The sequence below is a fragment of the Caretta caretta genome, chromosome 8, assembly GCF_965140235.1.
Source record: "Caretta caretta isolate rCarCar2 chromosome 8, rCarCar1.hap1, whole genome shotgun sequence".
In the NCBI taxonomy this organism is placed as follows: domain Eukaryota; kingdom Metazoa; phylum Chordata; order Testudines; family Cheloniidae; genus Caretta; species Caretta caretta.
In genome coordinates this window covers 50692133-50718172 of record NC_134213.1, presented here as the reverse complement: position 1 = coordinate 50718172, position 26040 = coordinate 50692133, and the positions used below count along the sequence as shown (strand labels likewise).

The 26040-nt window shown below is 46.0% G+C and overlaps 1 protein-coding gene across 4 annotated transcripts in view; it reads left to right on the top strand.

Moving 5' to 3' along the window:
- COP1 (COP1 E3 ubiquitin ligase) overlaps window positions 1-26040 on the top strand; it is a 225155-nt gene that overhangs the window by 121621 nt on the left and 77494 nt on the right. For all 4 annotated transcript variants that reach the window (XM_048860296.2, XM_075131476.1, XM_048860294.2 and 1 more), the window contains exons 13-14: window positions 7040-7148; window positions 9042-9123. In XM_048860296.2, the coding sequence (XP_048716253.2) occupies window positions 7040-7148; window positions 9042-9123 (191 nt within the window). The remainder of the gene's footprint in view (window positions 1-7039; window positions 7149-9041; window positions 9124-26040) is intronic.

Below are 26040 nucleotides of genomic sequence, written 5' to 3'. Positions count from 1 at the left end.
GCCGAGGGACAAATTAAGCCCTGGATGGGGAGGTGGGTAGGGAGGCAGTAGGGGCCAGCGGCGATGGATGGGGGGGTTGAAGGAGGCAGCAGTGGGAGTCGGGCAATGTGGGGGGATGGAGGCATGGCCAGTGCCTTGGGTCCGGGTGGGGGCCTGCCATCGTGCGGTTGGGGCTAGAGCCTGAAGTCCCATGGCCAGAGCCCAGTGATGGGGTAGGCTGCGGGGGCCAGGGGCAGGGCCATCCCGGGGGTGGGGGGGGCAAGGCCCAGGGCAAATCAGCCTGTATGGGGCCTCCCCTTAACATGTTTTATACAGGTGAAATCTGGTTACAGTGAACTTCAAGGGTAGCTGCTGGCCACAAGTTAAATATTGATAGCACCAGCTGTATAATTATAATATGTTATATTGTAGTTCTTTTTTATAATTGTAATGAAGTTCATATAATTTAAAAAAAAAAAACTCACCGTTCACGATCAGTGTCACTCCACTTACCTTCTGAAATCCACCTTCCTGGACTTCCTTGCAGGAAACTCACTTCCCAGTGCATATGGTCTTGCTACCCTCTGTGGATTTTTTAAAAATGTAATTAAACAGTCTTAACACGGAGAGCCCATGTCTCGGGAAGTGGGTGGCTCTTAGTAGGGCTTATATGTGCCATGGTGTTGGGGGACACCAGGACCCTCCAGCATGGAGGAGGGGCTCTAAGATCTGTTTTTTCTGGGGGCTAGAAGGGGGTGGGGAAGCGGAAAAGCAGATGGATGGAGGACCCCAGCCTGGCGGGTGGTGGAGAGAGCAGAGTTGTGGGATCCCAGGTCCTGGTACTGCAGGGAGGGGAACCCGAAGGCTGGAGAGCTGAAAGGCAAAGAGGACCCCTTAGGTAGGGAGGTGATAAGGGCTGGCCTTGGCCTGGAAGGGGCACCGGAGGACCCCAGTAGAAGGGGGAGGTGTGTGGTACTGGGGGGACACCAGGGCTGGACGATGGCGAGGGAAGATGGAGACTACTGGCTGGTACTCATGTGTGCTAGGGACAAGGGGACCTCCTGTGCTGGTGGAGGGTCCCGCCGCAAAAGGGAAGAGTCCATCCGAGGCGGAAGGGTAGGGTCAGGGTCAACCTGCCCTGGCACAAGTGGTGGGGGGGGGCGGTGCTAGGACCCTGTGGCGGCAGGTGACTCTGGGAGCCAGCAGATTGGGCTGGGACAGGTCAATCGCTGCTGCTGCAGAGCCTAAGCCCGAGTCCAGGGGGCTGTGGGCAAGAAAAGGAAATAAATGCCAGGGCTAGTGCTGCCAATGCCAGATCCCCTGCTAGTCCCCCAGGCTGCCCTACCCTGCAACACCCCCCCCCCCCCCCCCCACACACACACGTCTCCCTGAACCGCAGGGCCTGGGACGGTTATCCGGGTCCATCCTATGGATGGGACAGCTCTGGCCAAGGGCAGGGGGTGGTGAGGCTAGGGCCAGAGGAGGCAGTGGGGGCCAAAGGTGATTGGGGGAGTGGTGAGCCGGAAGCTGCGTGACCAGAACCTGCCACCCGCCCCACAAGAGCTGAAAGTAGGGAACTCTCACTGGCTGCCTACTCCCCGCAACTCCTTCTCTCCCCCCGCCCCAATCACTGCCTAGGAGGCGGTGGCGGCAAGAAAAGCCTCTGGTGGCAGCATTTAAGAAATGGTGCTCTAATATCATCAAGTGGAACATAGTGGTGACTTCACAGGTAGTTTGAAGACAATTGACAGTTAACTTCACGCTTCATAAAGTTTTCCAGTTATGTGTGAACAACCTACTAATACACATGCTATGGAGGCATATTGGTGTGGTAGAATGAAGTTACAAAATGGTCAGTGAGATGCAATTTGCAGTTCCAGTGAAAATTCTTATAGTGAAATTGATCTATGAAGATGAGTTTATTAAAGTTTCCCTGTACATTCCATTCCTTTTCTTCACATAACAATAAACTGCACTTCTGCAGGGTTTGGGGTTTTTTTGCCTTCTGAATTTAACATTATAGGAAACTTATGCTAAATTGACCTATTAACCTTGTCCAAAGCTTGGCGCCACCCCAACCCCCCCCCCCCCCCCCAAAAAAAAAAAGCTGGTACTGTTTTGTAAACAGTGGCTGTGATGGGTATTTATGGAAGCAGGCATGTGACTGCATTTGTGAGGACTCATGTCTGGCCAAGAGCAAGTCTGGTGTTTTAGAACAGCTATGAAAAGGGAAGCCCTTGCCCAGTGCTGAGTGCCAGCTGGGTGCTTGTTGAAAGATTCTGCTTCACTCGGAGTAATTCATTGTAAACCTTTTTGGAGCTGGGCCCTTAAACCAGCTGTGTCTGTCTGTGTGTGTGTGTGTCTCTCTCACCCACCCACCTTTCTCCCACCTGCTTCCTAAATGCATTCTTGCCTATATGGGCTTTCTGATCTTTAAGAATAGGGAGGAAATAAGCACTTGCATTTTTTGTTAAATTTGCACAGCTCCCCCTAGAAGTATTAAATGCTTCCAAGAAAAACAGATGATGACATAAATCCTTCTAAAAATCCCATTTACAGATTCATAGCCTCAGTACAAGGAACAAATCCTAGCATTGTGTAGTAACTATAAACCGCTTCCTGTGATCTAATTACGATTTGCAATGTCCCTAGCTATGACAGGCGATAACCTCTCCTTCTCCTTGCTGCAGAGGGAGAAGGGAAAGAGGGAGAGAAAGGGATGAACAGGTAGCAGCTAATGCTTGCTCTGCTTCTGTGATTTATTCAGGAGGCAGAATTGTTGCTTTGCCATAGGTTGAGAGAAATGTGAAGACTTAGAGTTCAACAAAAAGAGAAACTAGTCTCATGGCTGCCTGATCTACAGTAGGCAGCATACAAAATGTGGGTAGGAAAACATTTATGAAACACATCTTTAATATTCTGCATGTTCACACACAGTGTATGTTTGCAGCAGCAGTGCTCTGTGATAAATGGTACCCCAACTCCAAAATCAGCTGCATCTCTTTAGTCAACTGCAGTAAAAGCAAAAACCACAAGAATAGGTTATTTTTTGTTTTAAAAATTATTCCTAAGATGTGTTTTTATTTTCATACATAAATCACATGTATGGCTGTCCCATCGTAATCACAAGTGATGTGCTCATTACTGTAAGGTTTTGAAAGCATCAAAATAAAGTTAAGCTACAATTCTCAATCTAGATTCCCTACTCACTGGGTCCATGTGGACACTCTTTCCATTGCTGTTGGAGCCCTTTAGAAAATAATCACCTTGGAATCTCACACACTCTGATGAGACACAGAATGTTTGGACCAAATGTGATGTAAGGATTTGTAGCATTGAATTCCCTTCGCTTTCACTTATTGGAATAATCATCTCAGAGCTGTCTCCCCTTCTGTCATGTCATATTGTTTGCTGAGTTTTTCTCCAAAACCATTTGTCTGCTACCTTAGCTAGGGTTTGGTTAAACAGCTAAAATGTATTTTAAAAAATTATTTTAATAGTAGTTTTACTTCTGTGCCACTGCAGCGTTCGGTCATGCTGTCATTTGCATTGTCTTTCAGAAGCCAGGCTTACAGCTGAAATGTTTGAGCATGTAAGGCTTCTACCTGGAACTCAATTAATGTACTTACCACACAGAACTATTCTCTCTCTCTCTCTCTCTTTCACTTTTCACACTGTGTGAGTAGTCCCCATTCAGGTAAATGGGGCTACTGTGTGTAAAGTGAAGCACCCGGTGCACAAGTCTTTTTAAGATCGGAATCTCAGGCTGTCTACATGGCCCACAGTTTGGACTATGGGGGTGTGAATTACAGTGTGAGCTAATGTGTTGGGCTGTAACTCTCCCATGTGGATGCTGTGGGCATGAACAAAAAGGTATATAGTTTGTATTAATGTAGTTCTGTTTAAAGAAGACTAAACTGCAGGCTCTGTAGACAAGCCCTACGGTGCAGATCTGATGCTCAGTTCATGAAAGCAAGCTAGCAGTTGACAACTAGTTCTCTTCAGATGTACCTTGTGTGAGATTGTTTCTGCTAGTTAATCTCCCAGGAATGGAGATTTATACTGATAGCCTTTTTTCCTGTGAGTACTATCAAAAAATACAGCAGCTCAAATAGTAAGGACATCTGAACACGATGATGTGACTATTTCTAGATTTTAAAAGGAAGCTTTAAGAATGAAGAAAGCTCTCAACACACCTGGAGGAAGAGCTGTTCTATTAGGCTGATATATCCCTTGAGTATATCGTTTCATAAAAACAGGTTTCAGAGCAGCAGCCGTGTTAGTCTGTATTCGCAAAAAGAAAAGGAGGACTTGTGGCACCTTAGAGACTAACCAATATATTTGAGCATGAGCTTTTGTGAGCTACAGCTCACTTCATTGGATGCATTTAAGTGAGCTGTAGCTCATGAAAGCTCATGCTCAAATAAATTGGTTAGTCTCTAAGGTGCCACAAGTACTCCTTTTCTTTTTGTTTCATAAAAGTTAGTCTAATGATAAGTTACACAAAACCTCATGCATTGTACTGTTTAATAGAACATTCCAGGTTGTTAAAGATCTAAAAGAAGCTTGGTGATGGTGAGGGGAGAATCAAGTCAGGAAGATGAAGAAAATTATTTGTTTTTGTCGATTATGACCCTTTAATTTTTTTGAAGGATTGTGTTTAAAGATGTATGACATATGAGACTTAAAACAGACCAGCTTCTAGTCAGTTTTTTCATTGCTACTAAAACCAATGTTGTGGGCAGGAGTGAAACTGACAAGAACGACGTCAGTCTCACTCTGCAACTAGGAGAGAGGAAAGCAGATTTTTATTCACCTACCAGCTGGAGGTGGCAAAAGGTAGAGCCCTTGAGCAGGGTCCTAGGATGGCATCCTAGAGGAAGCCCAACACTTTTGTCTTGTCTTTCTCCAGGAGTTAGATTGGAAGAAAAGAATTATGGGTGGTACTTTCCCAAGTTCCACCCACTTGTTATACAGATATAACATGCAGCTCACAATAGATCAGAGCTTTCATTATATGGTTGTCCTTCTCCTTTCTTACATGATTTGATTAGCAGTGAAATAATTAATGCTGACATTTTAAATTGTGCTTCAGGGCACAAGTCACTCATCTGTTGGCGGTTAGGAAGGAATTTTCCCTGTGGGTAGATTATGCTATAAATTCCTACTATAAAGTTTCTTGAATGTTTTTCTAAAGCTGTTGGTACTTACCACTATCAGAAACAGGATATTGGACTAGATAGTTCTAATTTGCTCTAGTACAGCAATTTCTTCGTTTTATGGTTGTCCTTAGGCTTCAGAGTTAACGGGTTTTTAAATGAACAGGATAGTTCTCTTCATTGTTTCAACCTGTTTGCTGATTCAGGCAGGTGTCACTGCATCATTCACATTTTGAAGGTCCTTTGCAACTATAAGGACCAGAGGCATACATGTTTTCTAATTAAAAGCTTGCTACTGTTCTGAAGATACAGTTAAGCTTCATTCTTTCTTAGCAGCTGGTGTTGAAGAGTGGCTTGAATTCTTGCCTGGGCATTGCCTCTAAAATTAGTACTCTACATCTTAGTTCAGTTTTCTGGCTGCTAAGGCTTGAAAAATCTAAAAATGAAGGGGGTGGTACAAATGAGTGAAGAGGTGGAGATGAGGGTGTGAACAGGGATGCAGATGTGGTTGGGTGGGTGGAAGGAGTGAGATTGATGGGATAGATTAGAAAGGAGGTGTTCTGCATGGGGGAGGGAAAGAAGTGGAAGAGATAATATAAGGGTTGACGTATGATAGAGAGAAAGAAATGGACACTGAGAACAACACAGAAAATGGCAGGTTAGCAATCACATTTTTAAAAGCCTTAAACCCTGTGTGTGTATAAGGCTATAGATAGCATTTTAAAAAAAAAACATGTTAATTAAAACATGCTAGCGAACGCACTTCAAAACATCACCTGTTTTCCTACAGTAGACATACCCTAACTGGGTTATGGTGACTCAGTCTCTAAGACCCTATCTGGGCTGCCGGTTTTAGAGAAATTTCCCTGCGTTGCATTCACACCGTTCCAGCAACAATGGGAATGCTAGCATAGACTGACTGATTTATCAAGACTGTAATAATCTAAGCTAGTTATAATAATCTCTCATAGCTATTTGGTGACCTATGTGAAATGGATCAGTGTCCGTTCAGTTCCTCTTACATGCGTCACAGTTGACAACTGGCACTTTTTCACACCAGATGGGCCAAAAATTGGGTGACTGTGTGTTCTAAATTCTCTTACCCTTATTGAAATATTTTTGGACACCAGGCTTGAAGCATATTCCCAGACCAGTAAGAGGAAGCTGGCTCTATTATTGTCCATGTTGTACCTGTTAGAAGGTTTCACTCTTCCATATTAATCCGATGCTATATCCTTCAGGACTGCTCAATTCAATATAAAATACAAACACAACCTATGTATTTTCTCTGATCCCTGTTTAGAGATCTCCCTCAAACCTTCCTTTCTCAAGTGACAGAGGAGGGCACTCTTTAAATTGAGAATGCAATGAATAGTCTGTTTCTTCTGTGTCAAAGAGGTCATAGTCTCCTTGCTTTTTTTTTTAATCCTTTGGTACCAATGTAGTTGTATATCTTACAGCTGTAGATTGCATTAGTGGACTTCTGCTTTTGGCATCATGGTTTAAATTGTGGCTTTTAAGGAGCTAAAAGGTTAAAATGTTTTTCCTTTTTTAAAATTCTGGGTCTCTGTGCAAGTGCAAACACATATATCCTAGAAACAGAGCATTAAACAGCATAAAACATTATATAAGTTGCAAATAATATCTTGAGATGGTAAACTGCATAACAGACATTAAAAACACTTGTGTAGTTTGTATGCTGAAAATTTTTCCAAGTTTCTGATGCTTTTTGTTTTTTCCTTTTCTGATTATTTTAATAAAAGGCAACTGATTCAAGATTGTGTACTTTGGGACAGCCCAAAGCAAAGATCCTAATTGACTTGAGCTATTGCAATAATTATTTTTAAGGTGTATAGAATATAGTTTAAAGTAAGATTGTTTGGGATTTTCTCTTTTTAAAGCTGTATCAGCTGGAGTAGCTACCACAAGAACCTGTTAGCCAGCAGTGACTATGAAGGCACAGTCATCCTGTGGGATGGGTTCACAGGACAGAGATCAAAGGTCTACCAGGTAAAGTGCAGTCACCAAGCAGTACCATTTTCGTCTTTGCAAGGGCCATGGCTTCAGGTTTGTCTGCATATTAATGTTCTAATTAAGGTGTTTCTAGTAGTGCATTGATGGTTGCATGAGGCAAAGTGGCTGCATCTACAGTCGGTGAATTCCCTTGGCTAAGAGGGAGTTACCATGTTTTTGACTTTTCTATAACTCCATTGAGTCGTGATTCTCCAGCAGTGACCAATATAGCTTCTTGTCACAATAGTGAGGCACACGGCAGCCTTTAAGCAGTGATTGTGTGGCTAGCCAAAACCCTGCTGTTGGGGCACGGATCTGGGAAAAGGAAGAGGAGTTACTGGAGACTTTTCTTCCATGTGAATTTAAAAAAAAAAAAAAAAAACCTCTGCATGGCTGCTTCATTTTCTTCTTAGAAGTTTTGTTGCTGTACATTCAACCATGATCATATTTGCAGAAGGCCTAAAAAATAGTGAGACTAGCGCGCCCACTGTAGAGAGAGAAAAGCAAAATGCCAAGTCATTTGAAAAGATTGAAGTAGTGGAGCTGCTGGCAGCCAGGGCAGATTTGATGCTAGTAAATATAAAGCCCTGCACGTGGGACAGTAAGCTAGCAGCTCAAACACAGAATAGGTGAATGTAATCAAGCACTTATCCATTAGAATTTATTTTCATCTTGTCTCCTTAATCCTGTCTTAACGTTACTTTTCCATTTAATCAGTTGTAATGAGGGCCACTAGGAAGGTGTGTGATTGGAACTGAGAAGTTGGGACAGGAGGTGTTGGACCACTTCTTAAGAGTAGATGCGAACTGCTGCCATAGAGCATGCATCTCTCTTTGACAGTTAAATAGGAATGTAAGATTTTTTCCTTAAGTTAAACAGCAGCTCTCATTATTGTGTATTAATCTGTATCATAAGATTCTGTGTTGACATCCTTTTATCATGTGTATGCCAACTAGAAAGAGATCTCACTGGACACAATGAATCTTAATATAATGAATTTGAGGACAGTTTATTTATATAGTATAAATTTTCATTATGAATATGAAATGATGAAACTGGAGTTATATTCCAACTGTTACTTGTACTAAAAGAAACGAACTCCACTTCATTATTTAAACTCCCTATCGATTCTTTTGTCCCTTCTTCCAGATTTTCATAAGTTGAGGTATGTGCACAGACATATGCTGTATACATATTTGAAAGGCTACTTGGAACATTGTTCTGGATGTTCTTTTTCATGCCCTCTTCACGTCTCTTCTCAAGCTTTGTGAAGGTTTGAAATGACTTGACTAACCTTCAAGTTTCATTTAACAGAATGTTACGGAGCTAGTATATTAAACCTTCCTCATCACTTATAAGGAAACAGCATTCAGACTTGAAATGACACGTGTATATGCGTGATAAACTACAGTTCCTGTGACCACTTAAACTTTTAATACCTGAGTGAACAATACTCCTCTTTCTGGACTTTCTAAACAAATTCAATAATCTCCTTGTTGAAAGATGCATTTTAATAGTATTTAGAAAATTCATGCATTTTTTTTGCTCAGAGAATGAAGGGCCACAAGGGAGTAGTAACACACCAAAATATACTGTCATGAGAAGTCTCCTCTGAGATAAGCAAATAAGCAGTACTTTTAAAAAAAAAAAACCACCCCTGGATGTAACTTGCTAGTGTTGCCATCTTTTGGGGCTTCTCTTAAACCACACAAGCATTAGTTTGTGTGAGAGAAAAATGTATTTAAGATCATTGCTATACATAGTGAATGTCCATATCCAGAAATTCCATCTTAATTCATCCAAACTGCATTTGTTTTGCTTTACTGCGTATTTTAGCGCTGGGAATTATAATGTACTACATTCCAAATATTTTCCTCTTTCTCAAAACAGGAGCATGAAAAAAGATGCTGGAGTGTTGACTTTAACTTGATGGACCCTAAACTACTGGCTTCAGGCTCTGACGATGCAAAGGGTATTTTGATTTTTAATTCTAGTGCTAAAGGCTGAACTCATTGTGTATTCCTTATGGTTGTCAATATAGGATGTGTCAAGTAACTGATTCCTTGGCTTACTTAGATAGTGTAACTGACTTGCCCAGGGTATTATAGAACCATTTAGGATCAGATGAAAGTGGGGGAGAGAGCTTTGTCTAGAGCTGGCTGAAAAAAAGGGAATCCTTTTCCTCTGAAAAATTTTGTGTTTTTTTTAAAAAAAAACCTGTTTCAAGGGAACTGAAATGGAATTTTTTAGCTTTCTCGTTGCCTGCACTTGTCAGTTGCTGAATTGCCACAGAGGTAGAGAGCCTGGACACTCAGCCTGCACCTGCAGCTCCTGGAACTGGAGAGGCAGAAAGCCATGGCTCTGACTGTCGCCTGGAGCTGGTGTGGGAAACAGTGCCCTGGCACTCTGCCTTGGCAGCCCTCTGTGAAAACTTTTGCCAATTTCACTTGCCAAAAGTGAAAATAACAGCCTTCCAGGTGGGCAGCCAGGCAGCTGCCATTCTGATTTTTTTTTACCAATAGAAAATCAAAATCTTTCAGAAAAATTGAAATATTCTCTTAAGAAATCTTGATTTTTGTGAAGTGGGCATGTTTCATTCGGAAAATCATTCAGATGAAAATTATGGACCAGTTTTAGTCTAGTCTAGGATTTATGGGGAAAGTTGTGTATCATGTTAGCTAGTACAATCCAAGTAACATCATCTTAAACTCTAGTGTAAACAAGGCAAGTTTTACTACAGTGTATGCCAGACTGATAGTTGAAGATTTGGGGAGCTTTGGTTTATTTTTTTTTTAAAGTTTGTGTACAAGAAAGAGAGTGGCTACAGATAAATGTGTGGAGACTGAGAATGTCCTCTCTTGCTTTTATCTAGTAAAATGGCTTTCTAGTAAATGATGATAAAGTATTAAGGATCATGCACAGCAAGAAACATCTTGTCCTATAGCAGAGATTCTGAAACTTTTGTACTGGTCACAAAGCCTCTGAGCCCCCACCCTCACCCCGAATTAAAAACACTTGTTTATATATTTAACACCGTTTTATAAATGCTGGAGACAAAGCAGGTTTTGTGGTGGAGGCTGACAGCTTGCCACCCCCCATGTAATTACCTCGCGACCACCTGTGGGGTCCCGACCCCCAGTTTGAGAATCCCTGTCCTACAGGATGTGTGACATGTTTTTTGAGAAACTTAACAGCAATGTGAACAAAATTGGGTGGTGGTCAGGAAGGCATGGGAACTGCAGGAGTAGATGCTGGGAGTGAGCTGCTTCTTGCTTTGCCTCCTCCCAAGACTCCTGCTGGGCCCTGATGACCCAGGATTTTGGAGCTCTCAGCAGGCACACCATTGTGTCCCACAAGTTGAGCACTGCACATTGGAAGTAATACAGTTTCTATAAAGGGGGAATGGATAGAATTGAAATACATAATATTTCTCCTTCCCTAAAGAACAGGACTTTATCTGCAGTCAGCCTACAATATCACATTAGGCAACCATTGCTTTTGAGTTCCTTCTGCAGCCACTGGCGGTCAACTCCAAAATGGGCGCAAACAGCTTTGGACAGAGCTGTTCATGATTTACTTTGAATGACAAATTAATTTTTCATAAAATATTAAACCTCGCAAGCCTCTGCCCCCAAATTGCTTTTAAATTCTGTTTCAAAAGGAAGTCATATTAGCATTTCTTAAATGTGTTTGACGTTCTCGAGGTAATTGGTAATTCCACTTACAAAATGCAGCCTTTATGATAATTTCATATTATGGAGATTTTTTTTAAATGGCTTTTAATAGATTTTTTCTTCTTCTTCTTTATGGTGGAAATAAGGACTGTTTCCTTTAAAATTAAATGTAGTAAGAAAAAGTCCCTCTGTATAACTGATCAACCTTTTCATCATTTTGCTCCCCATTCATGCTGTGCATTTTAAAAAGAGCTTATCTTCCAAATAGACATGCATTTATTAGCATGGTAAAGAGCTGTCCGCCTGAGCTGACTTTACAAAACAGGGCCTCACTTCACAGCTTAACAATTCTTTTCTGCAGAAACTGTTTTTAAAAGTGCAGTGTTTACACACATAATTTATGTATTAATAAAGACCTGCATTTTCAGTACACATCCTGCATTTCTGTTCAAATAGTAGTTCTTTCTTTTTAAAGGTATATAGGTTTTTTTCTGATCAAGCCTGGGCTAGACTGTTTCATTGCCCTCCTCATGCAGTCTTTTCACTATTTACATATATAACAAGGACATCAGAGGTGAATGCCAGAATTGGAGACATATTTAAAAGTATTTTAAATAAGTATAGCTCTTTTAAATGCTGTAGTGGAGAACTCAGTTTGCCAGACATCTGTTAGCCAAATGTCAAAACCTGCTACCCAAAGCTCATAGAGACAATCTGGTCAGGGTTAACACCTGGTGGGAAGCCCAGCACTACCATTCCCTTCTTCCTCGCAACTATCCCTAATGCTTGGATGTGTGGGCACTGAGCTTTCTGTCTGTAGTTATTGGCTTTGTCTGGAATGATGGGAACTGTAATGCATTTTCCCTTTCCTGGCATGGTGGGAGCGGTTGGGGGTGAGATCTTTTCCTCCCCCAGCTCTTTTCCTAATTGCTGAGTGGGGCAGCTTTACTAAACCTCCTTCCCTTATCCCTGCTATAGGATGTTCCTGTCTCTCTCTCCCCGTTCCCCTTTCAAAGTGGTGACAAGGTGTCGGATGCCTGGGTACTTGGTACACTGCAATGCCCTTTGCCAGATACACACACACACAGAGAAGGGTAATCCTGTGATCACTCATCTGCACCCTTCTCTGACAAAGATCATACACAGCAAAGGGAGCACTGAGCAACGGAACCCTTCTGGAACAAAGATTGCGTCTGATATAATTACAGACAGCATGCCAGGGCTCTGCGTACCATAGAATCATAGAATATCAGGGTTGGAAGGGACCCCAAAAGGTTTTCTAGTCCAACCCCCTGCTCGAAGCAGGACCAATTCCCAGTTAAATCATCCCAGCCAGGGCTTTGTCAAGCCTGACCTTAAAAACCTCTAAGGAAGGAGATTCTACCACCTCCCTAGGTAACGCATTCCAGTGTTTCACCACCCTCCTAGTGAAAAAGTTTTTCCTAATATCCAGTCTAAACCTCCCCCACTGCAACTTGAGACCATTACTCCTCGTTCTGTCATCTGCTACCATTGAGAACAGTCTAGAGCCATCCTCTTTGGAACCCCCTTTCAGGTAGTTGAAAGCAGCTATCAAATCCCCCCTCATTCTTCTCTTCTGCAGACTAAACAATCCCAGCTCCCTCAGCCTCTCCTCATAAGTCATGTGTTCTAGACCCCTAATCATTTTTGTTGCCCTTCGCTGGACTCTCTCCAATTTATCCACATCCTTCTTGTAGTGTGGGGCCCAAAACTGGACACAGTACTCCAGATGAGGCCTCACCAATGTTGAATAGAGGGGAACGATCACGTCCCTCGATCTGCTCGCTATGCCCCTACTTATACATCCCAAAATGCCATTGGCCTTCTTGGCAACAAGGGCACACTGCTGACTCATATCCAGCTTCTCGTCCACTGTCACCCCTAGGTCCTTTTCCGCAGAACTGCTGCCTAGCCATTCGGCCCCTAGTCTGTAGCTGTGCATTGGATTCTTCCGTCCTAAGTGCAGGACCCTGCACTTATCCTTATTGAACCTCATCAGATTTCTTTTGGCCCAATCCTCCTATTTGTCTAGGTCCTTCTGTATCCTATCCCTCCCCTCCAGCGTATCTACCACTCCTCCCAGTTTAGTATCATCCGCAAATTTGCTGAGAGTGCAATCCACACCATCCTCCAGATCGTTTATGAAGATATTGAACAAAACCGGCCCCAGGACCGACCCCTGGGGCACTCCACTTGACACCGGCCGCCAACTAGACATGGAGCCATTGATCACTACCCGTTGAGCCCGACAATCTAGCCAACTTTCTACCCACCTTATAGTGCATTCATCGAGCCCATACTTCCTTAACTTGCTGACAAGAATACTGTGGGAGACCGTGTCAAAAGCTTTGATAAAGTCAAGAAACAATACATCCACTGCTTTCCCTTCATCCACAGAACCAGTAATCTCATCATAGAAGGCGATTAGATTAGTCAGGCATGACCTTCCCTTGGTGAATCCATGCTGACTGTTCCTGATCACTTTCCTCTCATGCAAGTGCTTCAGGATTGATTCTTTGAGGACCTGCTCCATGATTTTTCCAGGGACTGAGGTGAGGCTGACTGGCCTGTAGTTCCCAGGATCCTCCTTCTTCCCTTTTTTAAAGATTGGCACTACATTAGCCTTTGTCCAGTCATCCGGGACTTCCCCCGTTCGCCACGAGTTTTCAAAGATAATGGCCAATGGCTCTGCAATCACAGCCGCCAGTTCCTTCAGCACTCTCGGATGCAACTCATCCGGCCCCATGGACTTGTGCACGTCCAGCTTTTCTAAATAGTGCCTAACTACCTCTATCTCCACAGAGGGCTGGTCATCTCTTCCCCATTTTGTGATGCCCAGCGCAGCAGTCTGGGAGCTGACCTTGTTAGTGAAGACAGAGGCAAAAAAAGCATTGAGTACATTAGCTTTTTCCACATCCTCTGTCACTAGGTTGCCTCCCTCATTCAGTAAGGGGCCCACACTTTCCTTGGCTTTCTTCTTGTTGCCAACATACCTGAAGAAACCCTTCTTCTTACTCTTAACATCTCTTGCTAGTTGCAGCTCCAGGTGCGATTTGGCCCTCCTGATATCATTCCTACATGCCCGAGCAATATTTTTATACTCTTCCCTGGTCATATGTCCAACCTTCCACTTCTTGTAAGCTTCTTTTTTATGTTTAAGATCCGCTAGGATTTCACCATTAAGCCAAGCTGGTTGCCTGCCATATTTACTATTCTTTCGACTCATCAGGATGGTTTGTCCCTGTAACCTCAACAGGGATTCCTTGAAATACAGCCAGCTCTCCTGGACTCCTTTCCCCTTCATGTTAGTCCCCCAGGGGATCCTGGCCATCCGTTCCCTGAGGGAGTCGAAGTCTGCTTTCCATTCCATCCTCTTCATTAACCAAAGATCATCCAGAATGTGTTTGTGAGAATTATCTGTATGTTGCCTTCCATGGGAGAGAGTGGGAGCATAGAAGCACCCTCACTCCAATTGTTCATTGTATTTAAAAAAGCAAATTATATATTTAGTTATTAGTATTTGTAAAGCAGTCTGCTGCTACAGAGGTAGCTGAAATTTTTACATACACACCCAAAGAGTTATGGGGACTGTTGGAATGTTGGCCCATGTTACCAGAGCCATGAGAAGCTGCATAGCCTTTTGTTTTCTGGGGGTATTTCTATAAAATGGAAGGCTATAATTCTAATTTAACCAGAAAAAAACATGACTTTCATTAACTCTGGGGCTGGACTGTCTTAGGCAGTTGACCTTGAAACTAAAAATGTAAGAATACCTACTTTCTTTCTGAAGTTTTTAGAAAGGGACTTGGTGTAGGTGTCAGCAATACTATTGCTACATATTGGGACCCTCTGAACCACAGTAAGCAGGGAGTTTGAAATCTCCTGGGGCTTGAAAGGACATCTTGGAAGGCAGCCGTGACCTTGTCTGCTAGAAACTCTTCAAAGAGAGGTCTCTTGACCAGTACATGGTGGAGACCACCAGGTGTTCCTTCTCCTCCCCTAGTGGCCACATTTTATAGTTCTGTCTCTGAGAAGAGGAACAGAAATAGACCATCATGTTGTCTTTGTCTTACCGTCAGCTCTATACCCTGCCTACTCTTGGGGCATTCCTGGGCATGTGCAAACACCTATTGCCAAACTTCATTACATAAGCATTATTTTAAACATTGATTGTATGAATAAGTGGCCAGTTTATTAAAGGAAACAGAAGTTTGGGGGAAAAAGTGTCCCGTGGTGACTGGTATTGACCTTAAATTCTTACTATTGTAAATACTTTTATTGCCCCATCTCAGTTGATGGGCATTTAAACCCATTTCGTCAGAGCAGTTTTCTTCCTCAAATTGAAAAATAATTTTCAGACATAAGTCACATTCCCTTCTCTATTTTTGACTCTTCCTACCAGTAATATAACTTTCAGCCATTGGAATGATCATTGATTGAAACTGCCTGTGACTAACTGCTAAACATGCATTTAATAAAAATCCTTCTTAAGCAAGTTTTGGTAACATAGTCATAGCCACAGAAATAGATTGTAGGGACCTGCAAGAAGCTATTATACTCTTTCAGTACACAGCCTTTGAAAATGTACCAAAAATAGCGCAAAAAAAATTGATATAAATAAACTATATAATGGGCAGCATACATACCTCTCAACTGTCAAACCTTCCAACTTGTGATTGCAAGCGAAACATGGCAAATGACCAGACTCTGGCTGTAGTTGTGGCATGTTGTGCCAAAACTGATACCATTATAATACTTTTTAACTATAAAAACCTGTTTTGAGGATATTTCCTCACTGTGTGAATTTAATTAAATCAGCACTTTAAAAAGAAAATGGGGGAAAAACAAATTTCATCATGTGCTATTGTAAAGAGACTTCCCATAGGTTATTTGCAGAGATTGAATCCTGGACCTTCAAATCCCCAGTCAGACCTCTATGACTTGAGTTCAAAGAGTAATTAGTGGACTACCTACTAGAGGGGTTTTTGAGACCCACTTTGCCAGTGGGTTCTGTTCTAGGAGCGAATGAAATCTAGTGGTTAGAACATGTTTACTAATCAGAAGGCCAAGTCTACATATATGGCCATTTTTCTGAGAGGCTGTGTGGTTGGCCTGAGTACATTAAGACGTGGATCTGCCATCTTAGAGGCCTGGGCTCTATTCCCAGCTCTGCCTGAAGTGGCCTTGTTCAACTTATCTATTAACTTACTTGTAAAATAGAATGATACTTGAGTGCTGTCTAGGTTAGGGCATGAGGCCTCGTGCAGTGCACAGAAATTAAGGCTTGTCTATTCAAACAATTTCTACATGGCAAGCTGGGGTATGAAAATTCTCCACGCTAGCTTGCTGCGGTCTAATTGCTCATGTGCATCCTGCTGATGTGTTTTAACAGTTTGTTAGAGCGCTTTGAAGTCAAAGTGCTCTAATGAACTTAACCTGCTGGCACATGTTCCATGTGGACAGCTACACTGTGGCAGGCTGGTGTGTAGTAGACTCACACCTCAGCTTGCTGTTGTCTAATTGTTCACGTAGACAAGACCATAAATAGCATTCACAGGTAAGAAGATCAGAACTTGTCTCTAGCTGTTTGTTCTTCCGCCCTAAACTACAGGTTATTTGGCTGGGCAGAGTGTCTGTCGGTGTGTGGAATATTTCTACGCTTGGTGATCAGACATCCCAATTAAACCGAAATGCTGATTGTCCCACAAAATTCCAGTACACTTGAGAGCTCAGTGGAAGGTTACTTTTAATTTTCATTGTCTCATGTGTATGGAGAAGAACTTAAGACATCTGTGTGAACTGGTTTCTCATAATGTGAATTAGTGAAGGTAAAATATTCTCTCCGCCATCTAGATATAGAAATAATGAATAGGCAGCAGTTCTGCACATACTGAAACATGTTGAGTAGTTGCAGGGAACTGAGTGGGTTAGTTCAGGTTTGCAGAACTGGGTCCATGAAAAGGAAGGGTGACCTGCTAGTTAGGGCATTGTCTTGGGAATTGAAAGATCAATTTTCTGTTCTCAACTCTATCAAGGACATTGTATTTGACCTTGAACAAGTCGCTTGGGGCTTAATTTTCAAAAGTGGTGCTCCCACTAATTTTAATTGGAATTTTAGGTGCACATTGCTTCTGAAAATCAGGTTAATCTCTCATGCCTCAGTTTCCTAGTTTATAAAAGGAGGATAATTGCCTACTTCACAGGGGTTTTGTGGCTATATTCATTGTTTGTGGGGTGCTCAGATGCGACTAAGAATGCCATGGAAAAGTAAATAAATGAAATAATAGTGTATGGAGAGAGTGACTGTGAGAAGAGAGAACTGTTCTCATCTCATAACTTACAGACATTGCTTTAGGTCAATGTATTATATGGGATGATGAGGGAAGCATGATCCTGTAGTGTAGGCCGAGCTTAGAAATCGATAGACAAATGGACTAATTTTAGAGAATGGGCTGGGTGATACTGTTATAGCAATATCATGTTACCTGGTGTATTTTATATATAAATAAAATGACTGTTCAATATTATGAATGTTTTGTGAAGAATATTAGCTACTATTCATAATGTAGATGAATGTTCCTTTCAGCTACCGCAGTGAAAAGTTTCCTCTCTTACTGAGTGTTTCTCCAAAGCTCTGCCCCACAGTAGGTTAATTTATAAACTAATGAGCATTTGAACCAAAGCGCCAATCAATGAAACAGAAACTTGATAAAATTAAATCAATTTTAAACCCAGAGCCGCTTCCCAGACATCATCTCGTTTGTTTTGTGAGGTGTGGATGCTTGGCCACATGGAGAGATGCAGCTCTCGGCAGCAACAAAATTAGGCAACGCATGCTTAAAGATCAGTTAATCTCATAGGGTAGTTTGCCTCGTCAACACAGTTCTAAGTGTTGTCAGGGCATCTGTATGTTTTATAATTACCACCTCAGTCTCCATAAAACTGCTAAAAATTCACAGTAAGGGAAGCAAAATTTATACAACCAGAGTTTATGAACCTGTTGTATATACATTTATTTCCGGCTAAAATGTGACTTGTGATGTGGTTTTATGTTTTTTAAAGTTAGGGGGCAGGAGTTGGTAAGGGGGAGGAAATTATCAAGAAGCCAATAACACTGTTGTAATCAGAGCCCTGTATATTCCACAACTATGTGGTCATGGAAGTTGCTGTGGAATCTAAACCTGGTCTACCAAATGTAGCAAATTTCATGTTGGTTTTTATGAGCACCCTTACTGATTAAACAGCAGATGAGCTCGTCAAGCTCATTCTACTCTTTGTGATCTGAAGAGGATTTGAATGAAATTGTGCAAAGGTGAAAGGCTAGTGTGCTGAAAACTGAGCCCCTGAATTATTTGTTACAAAATTAAGATCAAGCATTTGCTCGTTCTTCTTCAAGTGCTTGTTCATGTCCATTTCACATTAGGTGTGCGCATGCTGGGTGCACGAGCATCGGAAACCTTTTCCTTAGTGGCTCCTGGCGGGCCCCCCCGAGTAGTGCCGCTGCGCCCCGCATGTATACCCCCGCCGGCCCGACCCCCTCCAGTTACTTCTTACCGTCTGAGGTAGCGTTGGAACCAACCTCTCTCGTAGAAGAGCAGTCCCTTAGCCTTTAGAGTAGCTGTTATCAGTTCGTTTACATATAGATTGTGAACACTTAAGTGATTAGGTGCTTGGAGGTCTCCAACACCGGCCCCGGGGCATGCCGCACGCCCACGGCTTCAAGGCTTGCGCCACATGCCACAAACCTATGCCAGTTAGTGAGCCCCACAACTCGTGTCCACGTTGCCTTGGGGACGGACATCAAACTGAAAGGTGTAGGATTTGCAAGGCATTCAAGCCAAGGACAAGGAAAGAAAGAGACTTTTGCCTAAAGCAATTGTTGATGGAGGTCGCATTGCAGCCGCCGGGCCCGGAGCACCCAATGCCAGCTCAGGCTTCCTCGGTGAGTAGTGCCCCGGAGCCGTCGGGAGGCCCAGCACCAGCAAAGCACCGTAAACTGTCGGCCCTGGAGTGCCAGGCTAGGCCCCGGAACCGATCATCCTCCCCGTTGCGGCCCCCGGCGCGGCCTAAAGAAAGGCGTGGTCGTTCCCCGCACAGGAGGCTGGCGCCTCCCAAGGCACCAAGCACCAACAAGAGCAGGAAGGCCACGGTACCGGCGTTGACACAGGCGGTCCCGGTGGCACAAGCCCCACCAAGCCCAGACCTAAGTGAGCTCAGTGCGGACAATGGGCTCGAAGGCATAACGGATCGGCCCTCTACGCCTGGTACCTTTTTGAGGCCGCAAAGGACCTTATCGAGCTGTCGGCAGCGAGCCCCCTCCCGTATGGGGAGAACCCTCCGGCACCCATACCTCAGGCGCCGTCAAGGGGTAAGCCGGCAATGGTGTGCCGCTCGAAGACACCGTCCTGGCACCACTCCCGGAGTTGGTCCCAGTCGATCTCTGACTCTGCAGACTCGCACTTGCCAGTGGCCCAGAAGGAGGTTGCGGCACTGGCAGCAGGTCGACGCGAAGAAGCACCAGGAAGGGCACACCGCTCTCCGGCACCGCCCAGAGACCGGCAGTGGGAGGAGTTGAGACGGCCCTCGCCAGAGGTCTCCCGGTCCCGGTCCTGCTCAGCCAAGAGGCGCTCATTCTCCCGCTGGCACAGATTGTTGGCACCGCCATGGCCTTCGCGATCGGCGTCACCGTAGTCCGGCGCCAGCTCCGGCTGCTATAGCTACCCACACCAGGGCCCGGACAGCAGGGACCCTTAGGGGAGCTGGCAACTTCAATGGGGGCCGCCAGGCCGTTGGCCCTTCTGGACCCCCTGGGCCTATCAGGAGTGCCAAGGAGCCCTGTCCAGGGCAAGTTACTTGGTGCAGCAGTCCTGGTCCCCACACTGATGCCAGACTGTGCTGGAGGCAATAGTATCCAGGCTCCAGCATCCCCCCCAGCTTAGACTGGAGAGTCCGGTACCGAGCCCAGTGCCGTCCCATGGAATCCTGCCCCGGCCTGAGCCGAGGGCCCCTGCCACAGGAGATGGGGTACAGGAGGACTAACCAGAGGAGATCAAGCAGCAGCTAACCTCCTCGTCTTTCCCCGAAGAGGCGGTGGCGGGTACAGAGATATCCAGCCCTCTTGCCAATAGACCATAGAGCCCACCAGGAACTGCTGCACAGAGTTGCCCAAAATTTGGGGTTGCAGGCCTTGGAGACGGTTGAGTAGGAGGACCTCATGGTGGACATTTTGAGCCCCGAAGGGCCATCCAGAATAGCGCTCCCACTCATTAAGACCATTCAGTCTAACTATATAAGACTGTGTGGCAGACCCCGGCCTCCAGTGCTCCAACGGCTAAAGGAGTAGAGCATAAATACTTTGCCCCATCTAAGGGCTATGAGTTCCTATTCTGCCACCCGAGTCCATGCTCCCTAGTGGTTTTGGCAGTGAATGAAAAGGAGCGCCATGGACAGCAGGCCCCAGCCCGTAAGGCCAAGGAGGCGAAACACCTGGACCTTTTTGGTAGAAAGGTGTACTCATCTGGGGGCCTTGAGTTGAGGATTGCTAACCAGCAGGCCATCCTCAACAGGCACAATTTCAACTCCTGGGCGGTGGTGGGGAAGTTTAAGGACAACCTCCCGCAAAGTTCCCAACAGGAGTTCACGGCCCTGGTGGACGAGGACAAGGCAGTAGCCAAGACTTCTCTCCAGGCCTCCTTGGATACGGAAGACGCGGCGGCTAAAACAGTCACGTCGGGTGGTCATGAGGTGCTCGGCGTGGCTCCAGGAGTCAGGCCTGCCCCCCCTCCTCCCCCCAAGGTCCAGAATCCTCCCCTTCGAAGGGTCCGGGTTCTTTTCAGAGCAGACAGATGCGAGGCTTCATAGCCTCAAGGACTCACAGGCTATGCTCAAGTCACTGGGTATGCAAACCCCGCCAACCCAGAGGAAGCCCTTTAAGCCGCAGCCTCCCCCTCAACGCCAGTACCAGCCTCGCCATAGGCATGAGCCTTACTGTAGGCAAGGCAGGGATAACAGGCGACGGCTTACCAACAATAACAATAATGCACCGGGCACTAAACCAAGGCCAGCACAAACCCCAGCGGGGCACAGGCCCTCGAGGACAGTGTACCAGACCAGTCACCAGATCCATCCCTTTGTTTCCTGAACCGCCTGTCCTGTTTCTCCCAAGCCTGGTCCACCATTATATCGGACTGTTGGGTCTTGCGCATGGTGCAGAATGGGTACTCGCTGCAGTTCACCTCCCCGTCCCTCTTCAGGGACCCCTCTCGCAAGCATCTCCTAGAGGAGGAAGTCCACTCGCTGCTACGGACGGGGGCGGTAGAGGCGGTGCTTCACGGCCTAAGGGGAAAAGGGTTCTATTCCCGGTACTTCCTCATCCCCAATGCCAAAGGGGGCCTTCACCCACTCCTAAACCTGCGCGGGCTCAACAAATTCCTGGTCAAGGCCCAGTTCCGCATGGTCTCTCTGGGCACAATCATCCCTCCCCTGGATCTGGGGGGCTGGTATGCCACCCTCGACATGAAGGACACGTACTTTCATATCGCCATTTTCCCAGCACATCGGTGGTTCCTACGCTTCACCGTGGGCAGAGAACATTATCAGTTTGCGGTTCTCCTGTTCGGTCTAGCCGTGGCCCCAATGGTGTTCACAAAGTGTATAGCGGTGGTGGTGGCCTTCTTACGGAGGCAGAGAATCCAAGTGTACCCGTACCTCGACGACTGGCTCCTGGCAGGCCGATCCAAGGCGGAGGTGCGGGGCCATGTGGAGGTTGGCCCTGAGATTGTTCCGTGAGCTGGGGCTCCTGGTCAACATCCCCAAGTCCACGCTCGTACCCACACAGAGAGTGGAATTCATAGGGGCGGTCCAGGACACGGTGCAGGCCAGGGCAAGCCTTCCGGTATCCCGATTTTGGGCTATCCAACAAGCAGTGGCCTCCCTGCGCCAGTTTCCAACAACAACAGCCAGGTGCTGCCTGCGGCTGCTGGGCCATATGGTAGCATGCATGCACGTGGTCAGGCGTGCCAGACTGAGACTCAGGACTCTGCAGGCATGGCTCGCTCGGGTGTACCACCCAGATAGGGACCGCCTGGACTTGGTAGTGACAATCCCAAGGGGTGTGCTGGACTCCCTGCTGTGGTGGCAGTCCCAGCCTGTGGTTTGCAAAGGTATCCCCTTTGCTGCCCCACTTCCGGACCTGACGCTGGTGACAGATGTGTCAGACCACGGATGCGGGGCTCACCTGGGGGACCTCATGATGCCGGGGTTGTGGTCCGAGGCAGAGCGATTGCTCCATATCAATGTGAAGGAGCTCAGGGCGGTTCGTCTCGCCTGCCAGACCTTTCATGCCACTCTGAGTAGTCACAGCGTGACAGTTCTGACAGACAACACTACTGCCATGTTCTATATAAACAAGCAGGACGGGGCTCGTTCCTCGCCACTCTGTTGCGAGGCTATCCTCCTCTGGGACCTTTGCATAGGATGCCTCGAGGTGAATCGCATGGGGTATCTCCCGGGGGTGTGGAACAAGCAGGCAGACTCCCTCAGCAGGTCGAACCACATGCACAAGTGGACGCTCAGGGCGGATGTCGTGCTTTCGCGCTTCCGCAGGTAGGGGTTTCCCCGGGTAGATCTGTTTGCCACCAGATCCGATACCCAGTGCCTGCGGTTCTACTCGTTCCAGGGCTGCAGCCCGGGCTCGCTCACGGACACATTTGTGATCCCGTGGAGAGGGGGCTTGATGTATGCCTTCCCCCCGCTGCCCTTGGTGCACAAGGTCCTGTTCCAGGTGCGCAGGGACAGGGCGGCGGTGATCCTCCTTGCCCCAGCCTGGGCCCGCTAACACTGGTACACATAGCTCCTAGAGCTGTCAGTGGACACCCCAGTAGTCTTGCCCCGACACCGGGACCTCATTACACAGGACGGCTGGCGGCTTCTCCACCCCGACCTGCAGTCACTGCACCTGACGGCGTGGAGGCTCTGCCTAAATGCCCTAGAGAGCCAGTGCTCCCTTCCTGTGCAGCAGATTCTGCTTGGCAGTAGAAAGCCCTCTACCTGGGTGGCCTATATGGCCAAGTGGAAAAGGTTCTCATGTTGGTATGAACCCCGACAGGTGCAGCTGGGCCAGGCCCTGGTGCAGGCCATTCTGGAATACTTCCTGCACCTCAAGCAGCAAGGGCTAGCCCCATCCTCACTCAGAGTGCACCTGGAAGCCATCTCCACCTTCCATCCGGGGGTCTCGGTGTTTTCCCACCCAATGGTGGGACAGTTCCTTAAAGGGTTGGAGAGGGTGTTCCTGTACTCCCGCCCCCCAGTCCCTCCATGGAACCTTAACCTGGTCCTTTCTAAATTCATGGGACCCCCTTTCGAGCCCCTGGCTACCTGTTCTCTCCTCCACTTTTCCTAGAAGGTGGTGTTTCTGGTTGCCGTTACCTCGGCCAGAAGGGTGTCCGAACTGAGGGCCCTCACCTCTGAGCCACCATACACAGTATTTCACAAGGACAAGGTGTAGCTCCGGCCACACCCTAAGTTCCTCCCTAAGGTGGTGTCCCAATTCCATCTGGGTCAGGACATTTATCTGCCGGTGTTCTTCCCAAAACCCCATACGGACCGGAGTCACTGCAGCTTGAACACCTTGGATGTGCGTCGAGCACTGGCATTCTATTTGGAGCACACCAAGCCCTTTCGCAAATCCACGCAGCTGTTTGTGGCTGTGGCTGAGAGGTTAAAAGGCCTCCCAGTGTCGGTGCAGTGGATTTTGTCTTGGATTACAAGTTGCATCCAGGCGTGCTATGAGCTCACAGGTGTTCCGGTCACGGCCCACTCGACCAGGGCGCAGGCGACTTCCACGGCTTTCCTGGCACAGGTCCCGATCCAGGAGATCTGCAGAGCAGCCACCTGGTCCTCGGTGCACACCTTCACGACCCACTATGCGGTCAACCAGCAGGCCAGAGAGGAGGCGGCAGTTGGCAGAGCGGTCCTCCAAGCAGTTGTTCCATGACTCGTATCCTCCTCCAGAGGTAAGGTTGTAATTCACCTAATGTGGAACGGATGTGAACAAGCACTCGAAGAAGAAAAAACGGTTACTTACTTTCTCGTAACTGTTCTTCGAGATGTGGTGTTCACATCCATTCCAGCACCCGCCCTCTTACCCCTCTGTCGGAGTCGCTGGCAAGAAGGAACTGGAGGGGGTCGGGCTGGCGGGGGTATATATGCGGGGTGCAGTGGCGCCACTCGGGGGGCCTGCCGAGAGCTGCTAAGGGAAAAAGTTTCCGACGCTCGTGCACGCGGTGCGCGCACACCTAATGTGGAATGGACGTGAACAACACATCTCAACGAACGACAGTTACGAGAAAGTAACCGTTTTTTATATTGATGTAGTGCCAAAAAGAGAATTGCCCATATTGAACACAGTTGCTAACTTGTAGAACTTAGTTGGAAGGCTGCCTAATGAGCGTTCAAAACAAGTGGCTGCATGGGACATACATTTGTGAGTGGCACTACTATGAGCTATGTGTTCATTTGACTCCCACAAATACCCATAGACCCTATAGCTTTCAATCTAAAGAACATTGTCGGCTGTCATTATGTTTTTTTTAAACCAGAGAAATCAGAATTACTTGCTTCCTCTGCCATCAGATCAATAATGCTAATGTCCTCTGCTGTCACTGCGACATACACTGCGCTTCTGTTGGCATCTCTTCTTTAAAGCGAGAAGCTAACGCTTTTATTTGCTTGAAAAATTCTCTCCTACCCCCTGACTTCAGATGAGGCACTAGATCATCTAGTGTCACTTGGAACAAGAGAAGGTCCAGGTCATCCTTGCAAAGCTGTTCATTATTTTTAATGTAGCTGGTTGTTTATAATGTATATTAGGCTTTTGGTAAATAAGAGAATGGATTATTACTGTCTGAAAACTGATAGGTGTATGTAATCTATCTCTTTTCATAATTATTGTATGCAAATGTCCTATGTATCAACATCTGCGTTTGATTGGGTATATATGATACTTAGTAATGGCTCCAGGTATCTGTCAGATATTCCCACTGTGCTGTTTTTAAAGGATGCATCAATATGCTCAAAGCATTGCGGTTTCTCTCATCTTTGAAACAGTCCTTCAAAGATGGCCAGAATTAGGGCATGCGAGGAGCAGCACTCCCTCCCCTCCCTTCGTGTGAACTATTTAAAAAAAAAAAGGAGGGGGGGGGAGAGACTCCACTACCCTTCCTGTGGATAAGCTGTCCCCAAGCGTAGTGGTTCTATAGGCATCTGTCTAGAGGCTATGCCTCTCCTGCTCCCCCGAAGCTCCTGGGGAAAAGCTAATAGACTGGGGCTGTAGCAATATTTTTGTATATCTTTCTTGGAGCCAAAGCAGAGTGGTGTTTTTCCCCACCTTCTTCCTGGTCAGCCCTCTCTTGTATCACCACATGGCTTCCCCTTCCCCTCCACAGAGGCACCAGAGTACCCCTTCCATACAGAGGAGGGAGATCTGTCTATAGAGGACCTGTCACATGCAAGTCTATGTGAGCCCTGTCTGTTTTCATACATGGTCTGGGGAGAACAGCCTCTCTGTGTGACCACTATTCAATACGTAGTTGCCTTATCCCCCACTAGAGCAAAAGGGGAAAATCAGGAGGTATATTCTGACTCTTAGAATAAGTCTGCTTCCTGGGCTGCTCCTGGGAGAGTGCAAAAACGCAACACCGTTTCCTCTGGGCTCCTGGCAAAGCTGTGAGTTAAATGGGTACCTTAAATGTGAAAAACTGAAGGGCCTCAAAGACTCTCCATCGCTTCTTATTTGTGAAAGAGGCCTGTCAAAGCAGGCTTAAAATACAATCACATGTATGTGAGTGTTTGTGCATACCATTTCCCCTTGTAGAGTAGTCCAGTACAGATTAATCTTTATTTATATTTACCTCTACACAATAGTCATTCACATGGATTGAATTAAAATGTAACAATAAAAAGTAGTGACAGGTTATACCCCGGTGCAGCTTTTTTTCTCCTGGTACCAAACTTTGAAGAATGGAAAACAAATTGTTCTTACTAGTTGTGCTTACAGGTACATTTAAATGAAATCTATGCAGAGTGGTTACAACTGAGCGCACTGAACAGGAGTTCTTCAGAGCACAGCTGGATGACAGAGTAGGTAAAATATCAGCCTCATTGCTCTTGGTTATACAAGTCTGCAGTCCAATAGC